This window comes from Vicugna pacos, chromosome 9 (genome assembly GCF_048564905.1).
Source record: "Vicugna pacos chromosome 9, VicPac4, whole genome shotgun sequence".
NCBI lineage: Eukaryota > Metazoa > Chordata > Mammalia > Artiodactyla > Camelidae > Vicugna > Vicugna pacos.
In genome coordinates, this window is record NC_132995.1 from 40,453,984 (window position 1) to 40,475,012 (window position 21,029).

Genomic DNA, 21,029 nt, shown 5'->3' on the forward strand with positions numbered 1-21,029 from the left:
GGCCCCTCCCTGGGACTCCGCTGGATTGGTGTTGGGATTGGGAGGGTCACCTTTCTAGGAAAGAAGGTGTGGCGGTGCTGACAGCCCGCCCTCCCCACCACCACCTGCCGCACCTTGGGGCGGGGCAGGGCCGCCTCTGCGGGGCGGGGTTAGGGCAGGCGCCATCCAACCCTACCCTCCTACCCCGGACTCCAACCCGGAACTAGCCTCGGCTCCGGCTCCCTTGGGAAGGCCGCGGCGCCTTGTCAGGAGTGGGAACCTGGGCTTTGAGCGCGGGCCACAGGAACCAAACCTCGGACAGAGGAACACCTTCATCTTCAGGTGCCTCAGACCAGGCGTGCCTTCCGCGGGAAGTTGCACGTCTGGAGTACAGAGGCCCTCACCCCTCTGATTGGCATGGCGCCCCCGCGGAATGTGGTGAAGATCGCCGTCCAGATGCGTGACGCCATCCCGCAGCTCATCCAGCTGGACCAGGTCACCTGGCCTCCACCCTACCACCCACCTCCGGGTCGCCCCTTTCCCCTCCAACATACGACCCTCCCCCTCCCCAGGCTCCTCCCCACTCCCTCCCTGTTGAGTGACCGCTCCACTTGCAGGCAAAACCCCTGGCTGCTGTGCTGAAGGAGGTGTGCGACGCGTGAGTGTGGGCCTCCCAGGCGCAGGGGTGGGGGTGGTGGGTGGAATGGGGGCAGGAGGGAGAAGTTTCCCCCCAACCAGCTCACTGAGTCTCTGCTGCCCACAGGTGGAGCCTGCTTCACTCTGAGCGCTATGCCCTCCAGTTTGCTGATGGGCACAGGAGATACATCACTGAGAATGTGAGTCCCCTCTCGTCCTTGGCCCCATATTCCACTGTATGACCCCTTCTAACCCACCTGGCCCTGACTTCTCAGACTCATCATCCCACTGTCTAGAACCTGATCTTTCTTTTACTGACTCCCAAATCTTCCCTGGTTGACAACCCAATTAACCAATCCTCAGAGCTCTTCCTGACTTCTCTCCATTTTTGACCACCTTTTCCAGAACCGCATGGAGATCAAGAATGGCAGCATCTTGTGCCTCAGCACTGCTCCAGTAATGCCCCCCCCCCCGACCCTGCCCTCACTCCCTGTCCCTCTCCTCTTTTCTGCCCACCTGCGCCTCTGCCCCAGGCCCAGGTCTGGAGGCTCCAGGCCAGCAGTGCCCCACCTAGTGGACACATTCCCAGTTCCCACTCCTTACCTCCTCACCTCTGCTCTTGCTCCCAATCCTGCCAGGACCTTGAGGCTGAGCGGCTGTTGGGTGGGCTGCAGAGCGAGAGTCGTGAAGGGCGCCGGGAAGCCCTGCGGCACCTCGTCCTGTTGGCCCCAGACATGACCTTCGCCCGGGAGGTTATCAGCCGTGATGGGCTTCAGAGACTAGGCACCATCATTGAGGATGGGGACGAGTGAGCACAGGGCTGTGGTGGGTGGTGGACATGATGGGGCTGGGGGTCCTGGTGTAGCCCTGCTCAGCCCCACATGTCCCTCCAGCCTAGGGGAGGTGCTGGCCCTCACACTGAGGGCCTTCTTGGAGCTCATGGAGCATGGCGTGGTGTCCTGGGAGACACTCAGCATCCCCTTTGTTAGGAAGGTGGGTAGGAGTTTCTAGGGGCAGTGGGGTGGTGTCAGGCTCTAACCTTCCATGGTGATGAGGTGGTGACAACTCCTGCTTCTCTTACAGGTGGTGTGCTACGTGAACATGAACCTGATGGATGCATCTGTGCAGCCCTTGGCCCTGGGGTTGCTGGAGAGTGTGACCTTGAGCAGCCCTGCCCTGGGCCAGCTGGTCAAGAGCGAGGTGCCATTGGATAGGCTGCTGGTGCACCTACAGGTGTAAGTGTCTGGGGTGGGATTCAGATGAGGGGAGTGTGGCTGGACTCCAGATGGCTGGTTGAGCCCTCTTCTTGCCCCAGGATGAACCAGCAGCTGCAAACCAAGGCCATGGCACTGCTGACAGCTTTGCTGCAGGGAGCCAGCCCTGCTGAACGTAAGGTAGGTATCCATCCAGTGGCTGGATGAGGGGCAGGAACTGGTGGGTGCTGTGCTTCACCCTAGGCGTACAGGGTGCATGCTCATGGTGGAGTTAAATCACCTAAGTCCCCCTTCCCACCCACCTCAGCACATGCTTGACTACCTGTGGCAGAGAAACCTTCGCCAGTTCATCTACAAGGTAGGAAGGACCAGACCAGGCAGACCCCTCCCAACTCCTCTCCTCCTGAGCCCACACTCACATCCACGGACTGCCTGTTCTCCAGAACATCATCCACAGTGCAGCGCCACTGGGCGACGAGATGGCTCACCACTTGTACGTACTGCAGGCCCTTACACTTGGGCTGCTGGAACCACGCATGCGCACGCCACTGGACCCCTACAGCCAGGTAGCACAAACCTCTGGGATGCACAAGGCTGGGGATGGCTGGAGCTTGGCTTTGACTCTTCAGTCTTGACACCCCTCCAACAATGACCCCAGGAGCAGCGGGAGCAGCTACAAGCCCTGCGCCAGGCTGCTTTTGAGCCAGAGGGGGAGCCCCTGGGTGCTGGGCTGAGTGCTGACCGTCGTCGTTCCCTCTGTGCCCGCGAGTTCCGCAAACTGGGCTTCTCTGTGAGTGACCCCTACAAAGCTCCACACCCCCACCTCAGCCTGAGACTGCTGTTATTCCAGAGGGCTGGGAGCCCTTCCTGAGTGGCTTGTCCCCCTTCCCTAGAACAGCAACCCTGCGCAGGACCTGGAGCGTGTGCCCCCTGGCCTGCTGGCCCTGGACAACATGCTCTACTTTTCCAGACATGCACCCAGTGCCTACAGCCGGGTCAGTGACTGGGCGGGGTGGGATAGCAGGAAGCCACCTAAGCAGGATCTCCATGGGCTGTCATGATTCCTCACCCAATTCTGTGTTCCCATCATCCAGTTTGTGTTGGAGAACAGCAGCCGTGAGGACAAGCATGAGTGCCCCTTTGCCCGGAGCAGCATCCAGCTAACTGTGCTGCTGTGTGAGCTGCTCCATGTCGGAGAGCCCTGTGAGTGGTGCTCAGGGCACAGCGTGTCTAGGAACGGGGGACGGAAGGGCAGAGAGGGCCAGGGGCTGCACACACTTTCTCCCTGAGCCCCTCCTGCCCCCCCACTCCAGGCTCCGAAACAGCCCAGGACTTTTCGCCCATGTTCTTCAGTCAAGACCAGAGCTTCCACGAGCTCTTCTGTGTGAGCATCCAGCTGCTGAATAAGACCTGGAAGGAGATGCGGGCCACTCAGGAGGACTTTGACAAGGTGCGTAGGATGGGAGCAGAGAGCCCTGGGCCAGGGCAGGGGGCTGTTCTGGGTCAAGGCCCAGAGCTCAGGCCTTGAGCTGAGCTTGGGGTGGCCCCAGGTCATGCAAGTGGTGCGGGAGCAGCTGGCCCGCACACTGGCCCTGAAGCCCAGCTCCCTAGAGCTCTTCCGAACCAAGGTGAACACGCTCACCTATGGGGAGGTGCTGCGGTTGCGGCAGACCGAGCGGCTGCATCAGGAAGGCACGCTGGCCCCTCCCATTCTGTGAGTTGGTGGGGATGGGTCCCAATCCTTGCCCCTGCCTTCCCTGCTGCCCTATGGGCCTTGCCCAGGTCAGTCCTGGTCAGTGAGCCCCCTCCTCTCACCCAGGGAGCTGCGGGAGAAGCTGAAGCCAGAGCTCATGGGCCTGATCCGCCAGCAGCGTTTGCTCCGCCTCTGCGAGGGGACACTCTTCCGCAAGATCAGCAGCCGTCGGCGCCAGGGTCATTACGTGGGCGGGGGGAGGGGGTAGAGGGAGGCTGGGTTGGGGTCAGGGAGTGTCCCTCTCATCACTCCTTACCTCTGCCCCTTTCTGCCCACAGACAAGCTGTGGTTCTGCTGCCTGTCCCCCAACCACAAGGTGCTGCAGTATGGGGATGTGGAGGAGGGTTCTGGCCCCCCGGTCCCGGAGAGCCTGCCTGAGCAGCGTAAGGAGGGCAGGGTGGGGGTCAGACACCTGCTTTCCCCAGACCACCCCATGTCCCGGGACCGCCTGGGGTCCCAGTGGTCAGCCCAACCGTCTTCCTGCAGTCCCCGTGGCCGACATCAGGGCACTACTGACAGGCAAGGACTGCCCTCATGTCCGGGAGAAGGGCTCAGGGAAGCAGAACAAGGTGAGTGCAGTGGGGACCAGGGGTTCCTTCCCGCCTGCCCCCTGCTCAGTGCTTCTGCCTCCCTTGCTTCCTTAGGACTTTTGTGAGTTAGCTTTCTCAATCAGCTATGACCACGGGGAGGAGGAGGCCTACCTCAACTTCATTGCCCCATCCAAACGGGAGGTGAGTGTCTGGGCAGGTTGAGCAGAGTTGGGCAGATGGGCAGGGGAAGAGACGGGTAGGCCCTCATGGAGCTGGCCCCGTCCCCAGTTCCACCTGTGGACAGATGGGCTGAGTGCCCTGCTGGGCAGTCCCATGGGCAGTGAGCAGACACGGCTGGACCTGGAACAGCTGCTGACCATGGAAACCAAGCTGCGGTTGTTGGAACTGGAGAACGTGCCCATCCCTGAGCAGCCACCCCCCATCCCCCCACCCCCCACCAACTTCAACTTCTGCTATGACTGCAGCATTGCTGAACCCTGACAGTGAAGCTGTTCAAGGGCCACAGCTGCTGCTACCGTGGTAGCCACAAAGGGTGGCGGGTGGAGAAGCACAGACACCCTGACCAGCAGATACTGCAGCAGAAATAAAGCCTGCTTGGCTGTTGGATATGTGTCAAGCCAGCTCTGAACCCTGCAGGCCACACTTGCCTTCAAATATAGCTGGCGTAGAAGACAGGGGAATCAGACCAGGGCCGCAGCTTAGGGCCACAAATCTGGGCAGCTACAGTTGAGGGGTGGGTGTTCTGAAAGAGTAGGGACAGGCTGGCCCTCTTACCCTTCCCCAAGATGAGTCCTCATCTTTCCTCAGTGCTAGCCCTGCAGTCTGGTGGCACCAGCCAAAGTGGGTCTGGGGCTGCCAGTGTCTCCCTATTGTCCTTGGGATAATGGTCATGGTACCAAGATTAAACAGAGTTGAGATGGGTTGCAGACATGTTGTGGTTTAGCCCTTCCAACAGAGTGCCTGTGGCTTGCAGGGTTCTCAGTGCTTGGTCCAAGCTGGCATCCTCCCTCCCAAGAGGCTGGGACCACCCCTACCCCCAGTGCCAGCTCTGGCCTGTCCACACGCACCTCCCTGGTCCCTTCTGCTTCATTGTCCCCTTCCTTTCCTCCACTTTTTAAACTCACCTGAGTCTTCCTTGACCTCCTAAGCTAAGTTCATTGCTCCCCTGGGTTCCTAGTCCCAGGAGCTTGTTTATTTGTGCACACCCTACACACTGCACTGGCCCTGCCTGTTGGCTAATATGCTTCCCCAACTGCCCTTAGGGCTGGGAGAGCTTCAGCAGCTCTGACTCCCCACATAAAGCACAGTGCCTGCAGGTACTCAGGCAGCCCAGTTAGCTGTCCTAGAACTAGTGAACTGATAGATGAACAAAGCATGGGTGGATGCATGGGAGACAGACTGTTTCTCAGAGCTGTTTGAGAAGTCACCAGCACTGTTCAGGAGAATGGACTAGATGTCCTCTAATGACTCTTTATACCCAGAGATGCTGGCCTCTTGTTCTTTTCCAGAGGACAGCCTCACTGACTCAGGCATCCTTAGTCACCATGCTCTTGGGGTCTGGCTGGGACAAGTGCACACAGATGTGCCTTTGCTACAGGCCATGTCCTGGGGCTCGTGCTGGGGAAAGGCCTCTGGAGTCTCTGGGGAAGAAGCTAAGACCCACTGAGGGCACCTGCAGGGCTTTGGGCCAGAAGAAGAAGTTGTCTGTCCCTCTGGTGTTTCCTACACATTGTCTGTGGGCTGGGCTGGGCTGTTTCAACTGAGGTGGGGAGGGGAGGGACCCTAGAGTCTGAGAACTTCAAACAAGGAGGTAAGATCTGGAATTTTTTAATCTTGTTGGGCGTACAACAAAGACTGCTAAAGCTCAGTGCTGGCAGGGGACTGGGAGAGCTCCTGTAGGGAACAAGGTGGCGCGCGCGAGCTCCTGTAGGGAATAAGGTGGGCACAGGCCTTAGTGTGAGAAGTGGACAGGGCAAGAGGCAGAAGGTCTGCTCCTCCCCAGCCCACCTGTAACCCTGGCCTCTGAACCCAGCCCTGGACAGGAGAGCAGGAGCTGCCATTTCCAGGGGTCTGTGACCGTGACATGTAGCTGGAAAACGTCCCTGCTGGGTTGTGGGGCAGAGTAGGGCAGGAAGCCCCTTGGGCTGCCCTGGATGAGTCCCACCCCTAGTCCTAGAAAAGGAGAAGGGGCTCTGGGGCATGTAGCAGAAGGAGACAGAAGGCACTGAGTCAAACTCTAGGTCAAGAAGCCAGGGCTGAGGACTCTGGAGGTGACGGAGGCTGAGCTGCAGGGCTGGTTACTGACCTGGCCTCAGAGTGTTAGGGTCAGGTCAGCACCCCCCACGAAGCGGGACTGGACACAGGTCACCTGGGGCAGTTGGGCTTGGAAGCACCTGACAGAAGCCATGCTGATGCCAGGACACATGGCCACATCTAACGTCTGGAGTTGCTTGCACGCTTGCCCAGTGGTATCCAGTGTTCTGCAGGGAGGCCACTAGATGAGTGCCCAACTCAGCATCGGCCCCAGCCAAACCCCTGTACTGTGGCAACACCGGACACACTCACTGCTCTGTAAGCCGACTGCAGCTGGACAGGTTGAGATGCTGCAGCCTCGGCCAGGAGCTGGCTGCCTGGGCCCAGCCCTTGTCGTTGAGGAGGCTGCAGTGACTCAGCGCCAAGCGCTCCAGGCTGGGACAACCCCTGGCCACAGCCACCAAGCCCTTGTCTGTAAGTGCGGGCAACAGGCTCAGTGACAACTGCTTCAGCTGGGGGAACTGGAGCACCTGTAAGGATGGGGGTGGGGTGGAGGGTAATGTGTACTGGAGCCCAGGTCTAGGGCCCTTCCAACTTCCTCTGCCCCCAGACAAAGGAATGGCCAAAGCAGCAGAAGCCCATAAGAAAGGAAGTTTTTCCAAGCAAAAAGTGGGTTGGCCCAGACCCCTGGCTCCAGCCCCCAGCCCCACACCTTGGTCAAACTGGCATCAGTCAGCTTACTGCAGGCTGTGAGGTCCAACTCCCGCAGGGCCTGCAGCGTGAGCAGGGAGGGGTCCTGTGGCTGGGGAGAAGGGTTCTTGGGGCTGGAGGCCTGATGCTCCAGCTCTCGGTGTGGCTGTGGGAAGAAGCCCCTGCCTCAGGTTCCTCCTGAGTTTGACCCTCAAATGTTCCCAGAGAGAGACTTAGGAGGGGTAGGAGGGCAGAGAACGCCCCACCCACCTGACCTCCAGGGTCCCTCACCTGGGCTCTTTCAAAGCCTCCTCACTTGGTGCCCTCAGCCCCAGAAACCCCCAGTCATGGAGCTCCTTGCACCAGGCCAGACACAGGACTGAGAGGTGGGTAAGATAAGTGCAGATGGCTTGCATGGTTTGGTTGGTGAGGGCCACACAGGAGGATAAGTCTAGCACCCTAAGGCTTGGGCTCAGCACGGGGATCAGGGAGAACACTGAGGCGTCCTAGGAGGGAAGTGTAAAAGGGAGAGGGCAGTGGAGAGGTGTGCCTGTGTCACCAGGCTTGGCAGGGATCACTAGTAGGGTTCTGCCCAAGGTTCCAGCCCCACAGACAATAGGGAGCTACCACAGGGTCCTTCGAAGGAAGCAACAATGTTCTGGTGCTGGTGAAAGTCAGTGTAGATGGATGAGGTGGGTTCTAGAGATGCAGCACCAGGAGAAGGACAAATTGGCTGGGGCAGGAAGGATGCAGGTGAAAATTTCTGTGGTATTCACCTTGCCTATGCTCCCAGCACCAGTAGCGGACATCTGATCCTAGCTGAGCCAGTCAGACATGCTCCTGCTAGAACTGTGAGGTCACAGACCAGGTAGGGCTGCCACCTGCCAGGAGCAACTGGGGTTAGGTAGGGGGAGCAGGAATTAAGCACAGAATAGAGGAAGCTGGTTTGTAGTGAGATGCAGAGACATGAGAATGTGGGGCCCCAGAGAGAGCAGCTAAGAGACACACAGCAGTGAAGATGGAATAGGACAGGGGAAGAGAGGCGCCTGTGGGGAAAAAGGCTGAGATGGTTTTCAGGTTAGGAATGCCCTGGCCACAGTGCTAGACTGAAGGAATAATCAGCTAACGAGGGAGAGACTGACATTGCCAAGATAGGGACACCACCCAGAGGGGCAGGGCTGAGCCCTACTGAAGAAACTGGCTTCAGCCAAGAAATGACCCTTCTGCTCCCACATCACATTCCCTCCCTCAGACCCTGCCAGAGCAACCACTTCGGTGGAACCTCAGTGCCCCTTCCCCGCAGGACTGGGTTCTGTCACCCCTTCTACCAGCCTTCCCGGCTTCCAGAACACCTGCCCCCAGAGCTGCTCCAAAGACTGCAGTGGTCACTAAGCACTTGGCTTGTGAGGTGTGTGCCACCTTGGGGGCTGGACCACCCTGATCTCTTGGACCTCCCTCTACCTGGACCCACTGTTGGGGCTGCAGGGAGGAGTGTTGGTGGCAGCACTGTCTATCTAGGCTCCTTTCCGCTTCCAGACTATGTCCCCAGTTCAGTTCTACTACTACCACTTGGACATGAACACTGGGCACCTCCCTGATGCCACATTCCCAGTCACCCCAGCCCTTAGCCCTGGTGGGGAAGGAACGAAGGGGATGGGATGCTCACCTTGAGTGAGGAGCAGTAGGCCAGGCTGAGGGAGGCCAATGGGGGTGGAGCTCCATGCACCGAGCCCAGCGCCTGGGCCAGTTCCCACCCTCTCACCTGGCAGCACTCGGCCATGTTGAGGCTCTGCAGCTCCTGCAGGCCCCCTAGGGCTGAGCATCCCGCATCTGTGACCCGCTGCAGCTTCCTCAGGCTCAGGTGCTGCAGGTGCTGCAGGTGCTGCAGGTGCTGCAGGCCTCAGCTCACAGCCAGGAGCGCCCCTTCAGACAGTTAGTTCTGAGCAGCCACTGAGGTCCAAGGAGGTAAGGCCTGGTTGCTGGTAGCAAAGAGCAGCCACAGCCTCTGTGGAGAGGTCCTGGCATCTGTGCAAGCTCAGCTCCTGCAGCTGCAGCCCGGCCACCTGGCCCAGGGCCTGTAGGGCCTTGGGTGGCAAGCCAGTGCCACTCAGGTCCAGGGCGCACAGCCTACCAGCCCACTCCTTCACAAATCGCAGCAGGTTGTGAAAGGAGAGTTGGGAGGGGGAGGAGTCCTAGGGGCCGATGGAGCCCCTGGCTGGGCCTTGTTCGAAGGTGAGGTAGCAGTAGGCCAAAGAGAGGCGCTCCAGGCTGGGGGCACAGCTACTGAGACGGTTGAAGCTGAGATCAGCCAGGTCCCGCAGGCTAGCCAGGTTGAGCTCACAAAGGCCACTCAGTGCCTGCTGGACCCTCTGTGCTGTCTCAGGCTGAGCTAGCAGCATGCCCGATGTGAAGAGACTGTTGCAGCCACTGAGGTCAAGGATACACAGGGCCAGGCAGCCCAGGATCAGGGCCACAAAGGAGGCCTCTGTGGGGCTGCCCCCACCGAGGCACAAACTCTGCAGGTGTGAGCCCATGTGGTAGGCAACAGACTGCAGCACCCGGTGTGAAGCCGGCAAGCCATCCAGGTTGGTCAGGCTGATGCAGGAGATGCCCCTGAGACCCAGGCTCTTGATGGCCAGAAGGGAGGCAGAGGACACAGGGATGTTATACCACACGTTGGTCTAAGAAGCAGCATTGGGCCTGGGGTTAGCCCTCTGGCCTCAGAGTGTGCTGGGCATTAGGTCTGGTGGCCATTTGCTGGCTAGAGTTTGAGGGCAGGTCAGGGAAGGGCCCTTCTACAATAGGGACCCACTGTGGTGTGTGGTGTCTTGTGTGGTTGAAGAGGTGCTGATGGAAGTGGGAGGTAGGACGAAGTCACACTGGGTCTCAAAAGGGATGACTATGAGGGGAGGGCAGGAAAGTTAGTGATGGATGGGACTGAATGCCTGCCGCGGGAGGGGCTGGGTCAGAGCGGGGACTTGGCATTCTTGCTGGGTATAGGAGGGCTGGAGGGTGGCCTGGAGGAGACCCAGCGAAGCCCCCAGGGAGCAGGAGGACAAAGTGTGCTGGATCTCAAGCTTTGCGACTTTCAGAAGGTGGCCCTGAGACCCATGGACTCAGCTCCCAATCCAGGGCCTCAGCTTGGCATTAGCCAAGCAACTAGCCTCCCCTACTTTCTTGAGAACATATAAATAGCCCTCAGAACAGCTGAAGGCTGGAAGAAGCAACACAGGTGTCACCAGCATCCTCCGTGGCCGAGGTGCCAGAGATCTGGGGCAGGCAGTGAGGCCTAGGTCCCCTGGTGGCCTCAGTGTCTCAGCCACATGAATGTTTGCAAAAACGGGTTTTGTGTGTGACTGAAAATATGCGCATGCACGTGCGTGCGAGATGTGCGCATGCGTGTGTGCATGCGCGCTCACGTGTGTGGGCCCTGCGGGCTCTAGAGTTCAAGATGTGTTTGTGTTCCCTGCGGCTCATCTCTGGAGGGTCTGTCTTATCTGTCCAGGTAAAGAGAGAGAAGCATCCACTTTCTGTGGGCAGGAGCTCAGAATAAATCTCAGAGGCAGGGAGGAAGCTGAGCTGGCCCTGCCTTAGAGGAACAGGGGAGTGAGTGTGGGGAGCACACAGTCAGCATAGGGTGGGGCCGATAGGCAAACTCAGGGCTAAGTCACTGTGGGAATAAGCTGGCTTGTGTAGGAGTTTGGGGAACCCCCAGTGAGGGAGATGTTCTCCTAGAACCTTCCCTGATTTTGTGCCAGATGGAGCCAAAGGAGAGTAGGTACAGGAAAGGGTGGAACAGGTCTGTGGGGGAAGGGAGAAGAGGGCTTGGCTTCTAAAATCCTAGCCCTGTTTCTCTACCCCTGTCAGATGCCCAGGTTGCAGGCAAGTGGTTTGCAAAAGCTCTTGTTTTCACAAGCAAGCTCCCCAAAAAACCTGTCTTGTGAGTAACCACAAGGACAAGCTGACATTCCCTGCTTGTTCCCCACAGAATATCATCAAAAGGGAACCACCAGAAAGGCAGAAACGATGCCTGGTTTGCAGTCCCGCAAGATACTTATCAACAGAATCCTCCCAAGAAGACACGTGGAACTCATTTCCAGGTGGGGAGAACCCAGCCTGGCTTCTCCAGAGAGAGAAGCAGCCGCTTACAGCTGTCATGACGGGAAGGAGCATGTGGTAAGAGAGGGCTCCTGGCCAATTTCACGGGGATCAGGGGGTCAAACCCGGTTCCCATTTCAGACCTCATGGTCATTATGGATGAGAGGTGCACTCCCAGACTCCATCGTGGACACTGGGAGACGTGGGGTAGTGAGGACTCTTGAGGACCTGGGTTTGTCTCTGACTGAAGGAGAACTGGGGAAGATCCCAGGGTGTGAGGGTGGGGAGGGTACTGAAAAAATCAGGGAGGAAAGGTTTTAGAAAGGAAAGGTAAAGCATGCTTTCAGCCATTTCAAAGCCCTGCATGACAGATGAGCCAATCTGACGAACAAGTGAACTATGGCTGGGGAGTACAGAGCAGTGCTGGTTGCCAAGGCAGCACTGCCCCCACCAGTCACATGCCACCCCCACAGGCCCCGCTCCAGGAGCCTTCAGTCTTCCTTCTTTCCCTGTCTTCCTGAGCCTCCGCTGCCAGGAATGTTCTCCCCTCTCCAACTGCCTTCCTGGGAACAAGGCAGACGAATGGCCCAGGGTCTAAATACAGGGCTGGCAGGTGGACACAAAAGCTACCTGAGAAAGGGGCAGGGCCTGTCCTAAAGGACATCGAGCTATGAGTGAGGGTGAGATTTGAGACCACCTCCCTGCTCCCCACCATTTTCCTTGGTGGGGAGGAGGCAGCCTCTAAGCCATCACTCAGGTGGTTTACCCTGGACTCAAATACAGGAGCTCAGGAGCAGCCTGTTAGGGATATTTATCATCTATGGGGACAGAGCAGCTGGCAGAAGCAGCAGGCTTCTGGGTTCTGGTCTTTGGTTCCACTGTAGGCAAGTTCTTCTTCCCAGCCCCAGGAAGATGCTTCTAGAGGCTCAAGGGAGGCCCAGGTACCTGCTCCAGCTTCCACACAGAGGCCAACTAACACCATCCACACAGGATCCAACTAGCCCCCCTGGTCTCCTCCTTTCCCAATGATGACACCTTAAGAGTAAATGGGAAATCATTTGGAAAATGCCCTAAGTCTGCTAAAAGCAACACATGTCCCTTGACTATGAGAGGCCAGGACTCTAATGTCATACCTCCCAAAGTCCAGAGCTAAGACTATAGGCCTGTGTGCAGGCTTGGAAAGCTATCTGATAGAGATATGGCCCTCCTGTCTGCTGGCACAGGAATCTAAAGTTAACACGCATGTTTTCCAGAAGGCCTTTGAGAAAATATATACCCTGGCAGTATATAGAAGAATCAGACCTCAGGGGTCATTTCCAGAGGCTTTATAGACACCTCAGGTAGAAGTCAGAAGAGGGCAGGAGCTGAGTCATCCTGAGTTCTCTGCAGTGACCAGTCCAATGGCAGGCAAGCAGGGCTCCCCCAAGAATGGACAGAGCAAGGGTGTATGTCAGGGTGCCACCTTTGTCTACCTTCTTATTTGAGAAAAATTGAGATTAAGTGGGGGCAGGTCAGAGAGAATAAGAATTCACTGAGTCCAGCATCCTAGCCTGGCCTGGTGAGCCACAGGCCCCAGCTTGGCCTTAGTGAGCCAGAATCTTCTGTAGACGCTACTCACTGGGGCATGACCTCCTTATCAACCTGCCCACATAGGGTTCTGCAGATTGCTCTCTGGGACATGATGGTAGTGTGATGTCAGCAGGTCCCTAGATGCCCAGATGTCTTTGGCCTGGCTTCCCAGAGCTCCCAGCCTCAGGGCTGAGTTTTGCAGAGGCAATAAATAGGTCATTGTCAATGTTCTGTCTGGAGCTCATATTTAGCTGGGGCAGCCCCAGTGTTAAAATGGTAGACTCTACAACCCCAGACTCTGACCCTGCCTCCTCCTTTTCCTCACTCCCTTACTCGTATTCCAATCTCACCTGAATCCCCAGAGCCTGACTGGCCACTTTGCTTCTTCCACCCTTTCCTTCTTTGCTGGACTCCAGGAGGCCTCTCCCCTCATCACCTCTCCTCAGGGCCCTCGTGGTCCTGTCCCTGTCATGCTGCTATGCCCTTTCTCCTTGCCCCCTGCCCAGCCAGAGATGATGAGACCACTGCCTCCTCTGGGTATGTGCTGGGGATACAGGATTCTGCCCCAGGAGGCCGTGGTCTCCCCTCTTCCTGCACTGTCAGCACTGGCCTCCCCCCTCCTCGCCACCTCCCTGCACTCTTCTCGTTCCCCTAAGACTTCTCTTCAGCCCACCATCTTCTCAGCCCCTGATGCTACTGCAGCAACCCCCTCCCCAACTCCAGCCTTCTCAGAGATTACCTGTTCAGTTTCAAAAAGCAACCAAAGTTTTTAGAGGGGGAAGACCCTCCCCTTTCCCTGTTCATATACTCCGGCCCACCCCTGACGGGACCCATCCTAACCTTCTTCTGTCCCCTGCTCTTGGGTTCAAGGTGATCCCCTTCTCCTGGCCTGCTGAGCCTGTTCCCCACCTTCTCCTTTGAGAACCCTGAAGTCTCTGCCTTTCCATGGCAACTTCCTCAGAGTCCATGAACACCTTAGTCTTAACAAAAAGCCCCCCTTGATCCTGCACCCACTCTTCTCACCTCTCACACCCTCCCATCTACTGTCTCACTTCTTGGAAGCATTCAGGTGCCCACACCCACTGTGGCCACTTTTTTACCATGGCTTTGCCCACTTACCCCTTCACCACTGTCCCCAACAGAATCACTCATTCTCAGCAACAGCTCCCCTCTGGCAAGATCATCAACATCTGGGGTCTCCTCTGCAGACCTTCCACAAGTGTCCTCTCTGCCATGCCACCTGTATGGATGGTCAGTCTCCCCCAATGCTGTCTCCCACTGGGGGTTCTGAGATGTTGCCCTCTTGGCTCTCCTATCTTCTAGCCTGTTCCCCATCAGCCTCTTTCATGGTCACCAAAGAAGAGCCCAATCCATAGACCAGTGAATTCTCCATGGTTTGTTCCACTCCACTCCACACACACAGACACACACAGACACACAGACAAACACACACACACAGTTTACCTCCACGTACACCCTGGCAGACTGCATTTCATCCCATCCTAACTAATTTATTTGTGGTCCACATCTTCTTCCTGAGTCGTGGGCCCTGGGAAACAGGCCCTGATCGACTTCTCTCTAAATACAAGGATGCAGCATGCCCAGATCTCAATTCACTGTCTTATCTCTGGACTCGGGCCCTTCTCCTAAACTCTCCATGCCCTCTACCAAATCACTTAGTCAGAAATCTGCAAGTTATCCTAGACTCCTCCTCCCTCACATCTGCAGTGACCAAAGTCCCTTCCATTCCTTCTCCTCAATACATTGTAATATGTCTCTCTGCTCCCCCCTCACTATTCTGCCTTAATTCAGGTGCCTTTATTATCTGTCAGAAATATATTACAGCAGTTTCCTCCTGATCAGGGTCCTGGCCTCCAGTCTCTCTGGCTCCAGTCTTACCCTTGGTATTGTCATGAGGGTGATCCTCACCAGAGGCAAACTGACCATGCTCTTCAGGGCCTTTGTTGGTTTGCACTGCACAGGATAGAGACTGAGAGCTTCCTGGCTAGCACTCGAGCCCTTCTATGTCAGACCCCTGCCTACTTCTTCAGTCCCAGCTCTCGCACACCTGCTCCCCACGCCAGCTCTGGGAATGCCAACTTCTGACCATTGTCTCATGCTCCAATGCCTTGATTCAGCTGTTTTATCCTGTTTTTCTTGGGGGCCGGGTCCTGACCCCTCACCTACTCCTATTTGTCTGTTTAGCAAATATTTATTCCCTGCTTGAGATTCAGCCCAGGCATCCCCTTCTCCATGAAGTCCTTTCTGAATCTTCTCTGCATCCCTGGTGTGCCTCATAAGAGTTTGAGTGCAGCACCCTAGCCCCTCCTTTTGACTTGTGCTGTCTCCCTCTCACTACCAACTTCTGAGTGCTGTGTCCACCCAAGCCGTGCACCCCCAGGGCCCAGCACAGTGCTGGGCACAGACAGGCAGCGTCACCATGAGCGAGTGAGGCCTCTTCGTGTGTCTCTGGTAACTTTCTGTCTTTCTTCTGCAGTGTGAATATTCCAAGCCTCTCTGCTGAGGCCTCTACCTCTCTACTTACTCCCCTAAGATAATTTGGCCTCAAAATTCAACAAGCAAAAAGCCCTCTAGCCTTTAAGGAACTTCCTCAGCAAATGGCTTCACATGGCCAACCCTACCCCTCTGATTCCTAAGAGGTGACATCCTCTCCATCTTACCCAAGACTGAGCTTTGAACGCTGAAGCCTGTCTCTGCGGCCACCTCAGGCGTCCACCATTCCTGACCTCTCTCCTCCCTATATTCACCCCTCGTCTAGTGACTCCTTCAGCACATAAACACAGTAGAGACCTCTCCCAGTGAAAATCCTTTTATCAGTCCCACCTCAACCTCTCATTACAGTTCTATTTATTTCCTTTCTTCCATGGGGAAATTTCTTGCAAATGAAGTCCCTTTCTACACTGAATTTCTTCTCCCATTCACTCCTCAGCCCAGCTGGCTTTTTCTGCCCAGATACTAAATGTTGCTGAAGCTGTTGGTGACCTCCCTGGATGTCAAACACCATGGACACTATCTGTTATTTTCTGGATTCTTTGTGGGATTTGACACTGTTGACATCCACTCAATACTTGAAATGCTCTTCACCTTTGACTTTTGTGCTCTCTTCTTTCTAGGATCTCCTCAGCCCCTTCTGCAGGCCCCTCCTCCTTTCTACATCTTTGGACTGGTGTCCTCCCTGGGGCATTCTCTGTGGCCAGCTCTTCACGGCTCTTCATGGCCTCCATGGGGAAGTGACTTAGATCCATGCCTTCAACTTTAATGACAGTCACATCTATATTTATTACCCAAACCTTTCTCTTGAATTCCTCTCCCAGAAATCCAACTACCAACTGGACTCTCCATTTAGATGTCTCATACTTCACATTTTCAACAAGTCCAAATCAAATTCCTTTAGACACAAAGCTCAATGACACTGGATACATAACTTGACAAAAGGCCCTACTTATACACATACATACACTTAATATATGAGGAGCCTTCCAACTCAGAAGGGAAAGGGAAGATTATACATAAATGGTATTTGGGCTATTTGAAAACTAAACAGTTTAGCTTTTTACATTAGAGCATAAATCAAAATAAATTTCACCAATAAAAAATTAATATAAAAATTTAAACCAAAAAACAGAAGAAATAATTTTGCTGTGAACCTAAAACTGCTCAAAGAAATAAATTCTAATTAAAAAAGGAAAATATGCATGTGTATATATATATATATATATACACACACACACACACATATATATATATATACATATATATTTATCAGATCTCTGAAGAGACAAGGGATCTCTAAGTTAAAAAGCAGTGGAAGAACCGGAGGGGATAGCTCAGTGGTAGATCACATGCCTAGCATGATGTCCTGGGTTCAACCCCAGCACCTCCATTAAATAAATAAATCTAATTATTTACCCCCTACCAAAAAAAAAAAAAAGCAATGGAAGAAATTAGAAAGAAAAGGATGTTCAGAATCAACAACCTAGCAATTTAACCTCTGAATCTCATAAACAAACAGATAGCTACAAATCAAATTAAAAGGCAAACATACTGGGACTGTATTTCAATAAATAGGTAAAAGAAATTAATCTCTTTAATGTATAAAAATTTCATACAAATGGATAAGAAAAATACTAAGACCCCAATAGATAAATGGACAAAGAACACAAATAAACAAAAGAGGGAAATATAAATGGTAGGCTAATGAGAAAACTGTTCAACCTCAGTTATAATCAAAGTCAAAATTAAAGAGCCATCACTGCTCACCTTTCAGAGCAGCTCAGCTGTCATTCACCTTCTAGTGGGCTGTCTCCCTAAGCTCCGACTTGCCCTCTCCAGTCCACACTGCACTGAAGATCGAGTTCTAAGACACAAATGACCCCATGGCACTCTCCATGGTAACATTCCTTTAAAGGCCCCATGATGGGAATCAGGAGAAAGCCCCAGCAATGCTGCTGGCGGGGCACATCTGCCAACTTGCTATCTGACCTCTTTCTCCTGGCACTTCTCCCACGCACATCTAAGTTCTAGTCATAGGGAACTTGGCTGGTTGTTTCCAGAACTATTTTACACCTTAGTCCCTTCACCTGTGCTGTTATTAGTCCTGGAAGACCAACCTTTTCCCTCATCCTGTGCCTTCAGGAAGCCTTCCCTGGTGCTGCCAGTCTCCTTCCGATGTTCTTCTTCCAAATGTCCCCACTGCACCCTTCATTCCAGTGTCAGCATTGAGCACACGATGTATGATCACTCACATATGTATCTTTCTCCTGCACTGGACTATGAGCTCCTCAGAGGAAAGGATATGTTTTATTCATCTGTAGAGTCCCAGAACTGTACCCAGAGCCAAGTATATATGAATATATACACAAGGATGAATGGATGGATGACGTATGAGCAGGGTCATGAGCAAGCTGAAGTGAGACAACTGAGAATGGGCCAAGTGAGGGTGGGCGCCTTACCTCCCGAAGGGCATTCTGGGCTGCACAGTACCAGGCCTGACTCACGAGGGAGGCCTCTTTCTGATCTGACAGAGGCAGGAAGCTCAGAATATATGTGAGTATCTGAGGGAAAAAGACAGGGCATTGGGGGCTGTTAGAGCTGGGGGCCTGTGGAACCTTCTCCAGCTGATAACACAGTAGGTCAGAGGGGTTAAGAGCACTGGCTTCTAGTTCATCTTGGATCCTAAGCTTCATGGAGTCTTCACTTCCCCTCTCTAGCCTCTAGGTGAAATCTTTCCTGAGCACTGTCTGGATGCAGGCTTGTACTGACTGATAAAAATAAAACCTCCTGCTCAATATGATATAAAAACAGCCTGGGCATTGGGACCAGGTAAACCTAGTTCAAATCCTTATTCTGTCAACTGACCTCTCTGAGCCTTGTTTTCCTTGTCTGTAAAATGGCAATTGTAGTGAGGTTTAAATGCGTTATTCTGACAATTAAATAACATGGTAGAGTGTCTTGAGTAGGATCTAGAACATAGTAAGTCAGGTGCTCCTTCTGTGATCTTTAGGAAGCTACAATGGGACTGTACTCTTTTCCCACCTTCTTCACTGCCAACTCACCTTCTCAGCTGGCTGTTAAGATATGATCTCAGCCAAACCCAGTCTGGGAGGCTCTGGCCCTCACTCCACCTAAGCTCCATGAGACTGGGGGTGGATGGGGGTTGGAGGCCCTAGTAGGGACTAGGGAATGGAGTTGCCTGTGAGACCAGGAATGATCTGATATTAACTATGTTTTTTTTCTGGAATCTTCCCTCCTTGATGCCTGTGTCACTGTGTTTTCTAGGGTTAGACTCACCCCTCCATTTACCCTGTTTCTGGATTCTTCTGTGGCTCCCAGGGCTCAAACCTGGATTTTTCAATCTGTTTACTTTCTAGGACAGTAAATTCATTTGCATGGCTTTAACAGTTACCTCTGTAGAAATAACCAACAATTCAATATCGCCATATTGTTTTATCATACATGTGCTAGTCTAGTATTTGCCAACTGTCCACAGGATCCTTCATCCAAATGTTTTACCATCACCTTCATTTCAACCTCAGTCCAAAGCAGCCCCTCCTCCCAGCTTTCCAGCCCCTGAGCTTCAGTGCCAACAGTGCATCTCACCTAAAAATTCTGTCCCTTGCTCTCAGATGCAGGTGTAAGGCATAGGCTTTAGGCCAGGCTAACTTAGACTCATTCAAATCTCAGCTCCACTACTTCCCAGCTGTGTGACCTGTGTGACCTCAGACAGGGTACCTGACCACTTTGAACATCAGTTTGCACACCTGTAAAATGTGTGTATATATATTATATTGTATATAATATAATATATATGTAATAGATATGATATATATGTATATATTTAATAGATATGATATGCTTGACACGTAGATGTTCTGTAAGTGGTTGCTAGGTTGCTGTTAATAATATTTCTACCTTTGAAACCTTACCACTTAGTAGCCCATATCTTCATCACCCCAGACCTGAATTCTTTCCACAATCTCCCTGCCTCCAGGCTCAACCTTACTAACCATTCTGCACACTGCAACATGGTTAATTTTCCTAAAAGACAGCTTTCAGTCTCAGTGCACTCCTAATGAAAACCATTAGGGTTCCCCAGTACCCTCAAGACAAAATCTTTGCTCTCAGGTCAGCACTGCCAGGTCTCCATGTCTGATTGTACCCTCGATCCCAGAGCTTCCACAAGCCAGTCTCCTCACTGTCCTACAAACACAGCATGTCTGTTTCCTTTTGCCTATGTGGATCTTTTTCCTGGAATGCCTTTCTTTAATCTTGACCTCACCAGTCCATTCTCATCTCTTCTTCCCTTCTCTGATCCCTAGTACACAGAAGGTACTCAGACAATACTTACTGGATTGAATTAATGATGGACAGTCCTTTAGCTCTACTTTCACCAAAGTCCTCTATTTCTATTTTCACCAAAGCTTTGCACAAGGAAGTAGTCAGAAGATAAAGAAGATCATTACTGAGAGGAGAATGACTGAGGAGAACAGCCTCTGGACCAGGGAGGCTAGGCATGGGGAAGAGAACACAGATGGCGACTGAGACTGACCAAGCCTCTATCCCCAGGGGAAGGTAGGAAAACCTGTCTGAGCAGAGATAAGATAGTGGCCATTCTGTCTTCTGGGGCTCAGCAGCTAACCAAAGGAGCAAAGGGAGGGTATAAACCTGTCCTCACTGAGGGAAGAAAACATGATTCTTTGAGCTGAGAAGTGGGGAGGCCTTTCTAGAGGACCAGAACAGGCAGTGATGAGGATGGAGCGGCCATCCCATGAACCGCATCCCAAAGAGCTATTGGAGATATGACTGGTCATCTCTGAGATCTATGAGGATGGAACAGATATCCTCTGGGACCAAAGAGGGAAAGGATGCCATTGCAGGGGGTTCACCCAGGTGGCAGCAGTGCTGTTTTTGCTAAAGGGAAGGAGCACCATTCCAAGAGCCAATAGGGAAAGGGTGACCTGTCTCCCATGGGCAGTGGGAGAGGGCTGCCAACTCTGGGCAAAAGGGATGGAGAGGCCATCTCAAAAGGCCACTGGGGACAAAACCTGTTATCTCTCTCTGGCCAATGGTGGCAGAGTGGTCTTGCCCCAGGCTAAGGAGAGGGAGCAAGCACCCCATGGGAGATAAGGTGGTAGACCCCATCATCAGGGGCCAAGGGAATGAAGAGCAGGCTTGTCTTTGGTGAAGGAACCCAGAGATCATGCCTGGAGTTGATGGGAGGGGGCTGTCTCCCACCGCCAGGGGAGGGGGCAGCCTCTCTCGGGGAAGGAATGGAACGACCATCCCAAGGGGCCAGTAGGGGTAAGATCGGTTACCCTGCGGAGATGATGGGATGGAGCGGACATCTTCCAGAACTGAGGGGGAGGGGCGGCCATCTCAAGAGAAGGGGGCTAGGCAGAGGCCCTGTTCTCGCTGAGGTGACAGAGCAGCCATCTCTTGGGGCCAATGGGGAAGGAGAGGATGGTCCCCCAAGCTAAGGGGATGGAGTGGCCCAAAAGTGGGGCCATTACCCATAGCCTGCAGGTCCTGGGGTCTCCCGGGCGGGTGGTTTCCGCCAGATGGGCGAGGCCGGGCGAGCTGTCTGGCAGCCCCTCCCCACAGCCCGGGACCCCGAGGTTGGGCCTGTCCCGAGCTAGGCCTGAGGGCGACCTCCTCTCACCTCCAGGGGCAGCGACTCCGCCATCGCATCCCTGCCGCCTCCGCCCCCGCGCAAAGCTTTCTGGGAAGTGTAGTCCCACGGATTCTGGTAGGCGGAGCTTGGGAAGG

The 21,029-nt window shown here is 54.2% G+C and overlaps 2 protein-coding genes across 3 annotated transcripts; one reads left to right on the forward strand and one right to left on the reverse strand.

Annotated features, from left to right (window-relative positions):
• The first annotated feature begins 126 nt into the window (after positions 1-126).
• On the forward strand, positions 127-4,739 carry ELMO3 (engulfment and cell motility 3). Of its 2 annotated transcripts, XM_006203681.4 has the most exons (20): positions 128-474; positions 597-637; positions 743-815; positions 1,021-1,071; positions 1,254-1,423; positions 1,509-1,608; positions 1,699-1,850; positions 1,931-2,009; positions 2,137-2,187; positions 2,273-2,395; positions 2,488-2,619; positions 2,723-2,824; positions 2,924-3,032; positions 3,143-3,279; positions 3,380-3,543; positions 3,649-3,761; positions 3,861-3,965; positions 4,069-4,151; positions 4,227-4,313; positions 4,401-4,739. In XM_006203681.4, the coding sequence occupies exons 1-20, from the start codon at positions 397-399 to the stop codon at positions 4,611-4,613; spliced, it is 2,163 nt and encodes a 720-aa protein (XP_006203743.1). In that variant the 5' UTR covers positions 128-396; the 3' UTR covers positions 4,614-4,739. The 2 variants fall into 2 exon arrangements, with proteins under 2 accessions (XP_031536548.1, XP_006203743.1); XM_031680688.2 differs by lacking the exon at positions 1,021-1,071 and having other exon boundaries at positions 127-474.
• Positions 4,740-5,785: 1,046 nt separating this feature from the next.
• LOC102528353 (Leucine-rich repeat-containing protein 29) lies at positions 5,786-21,004 on the reverse strand. The gene is made up of 6 exons (XM_072968299.1): positions 20,923-21,004; positions 17,717-17,818; positions 7,128-7,242; positions 6,699-6,916; positions 6,502-6,613; positions 5,786-6,057 (listed from the first exon to the last, which is right to left on the reverse strand). Exons 1-6 carry the CDS (start codon positions 20,944-20,946, stop codon positions 5,786-5,788), a joined length of 843 nt encoding a protein of 280 aa, XP_072824400.1. The 5' UTR covers positions 20,947-21,004.
• Between the last annotated feature and the right edge of the window lie 25 nt (positions 21,005-21,029).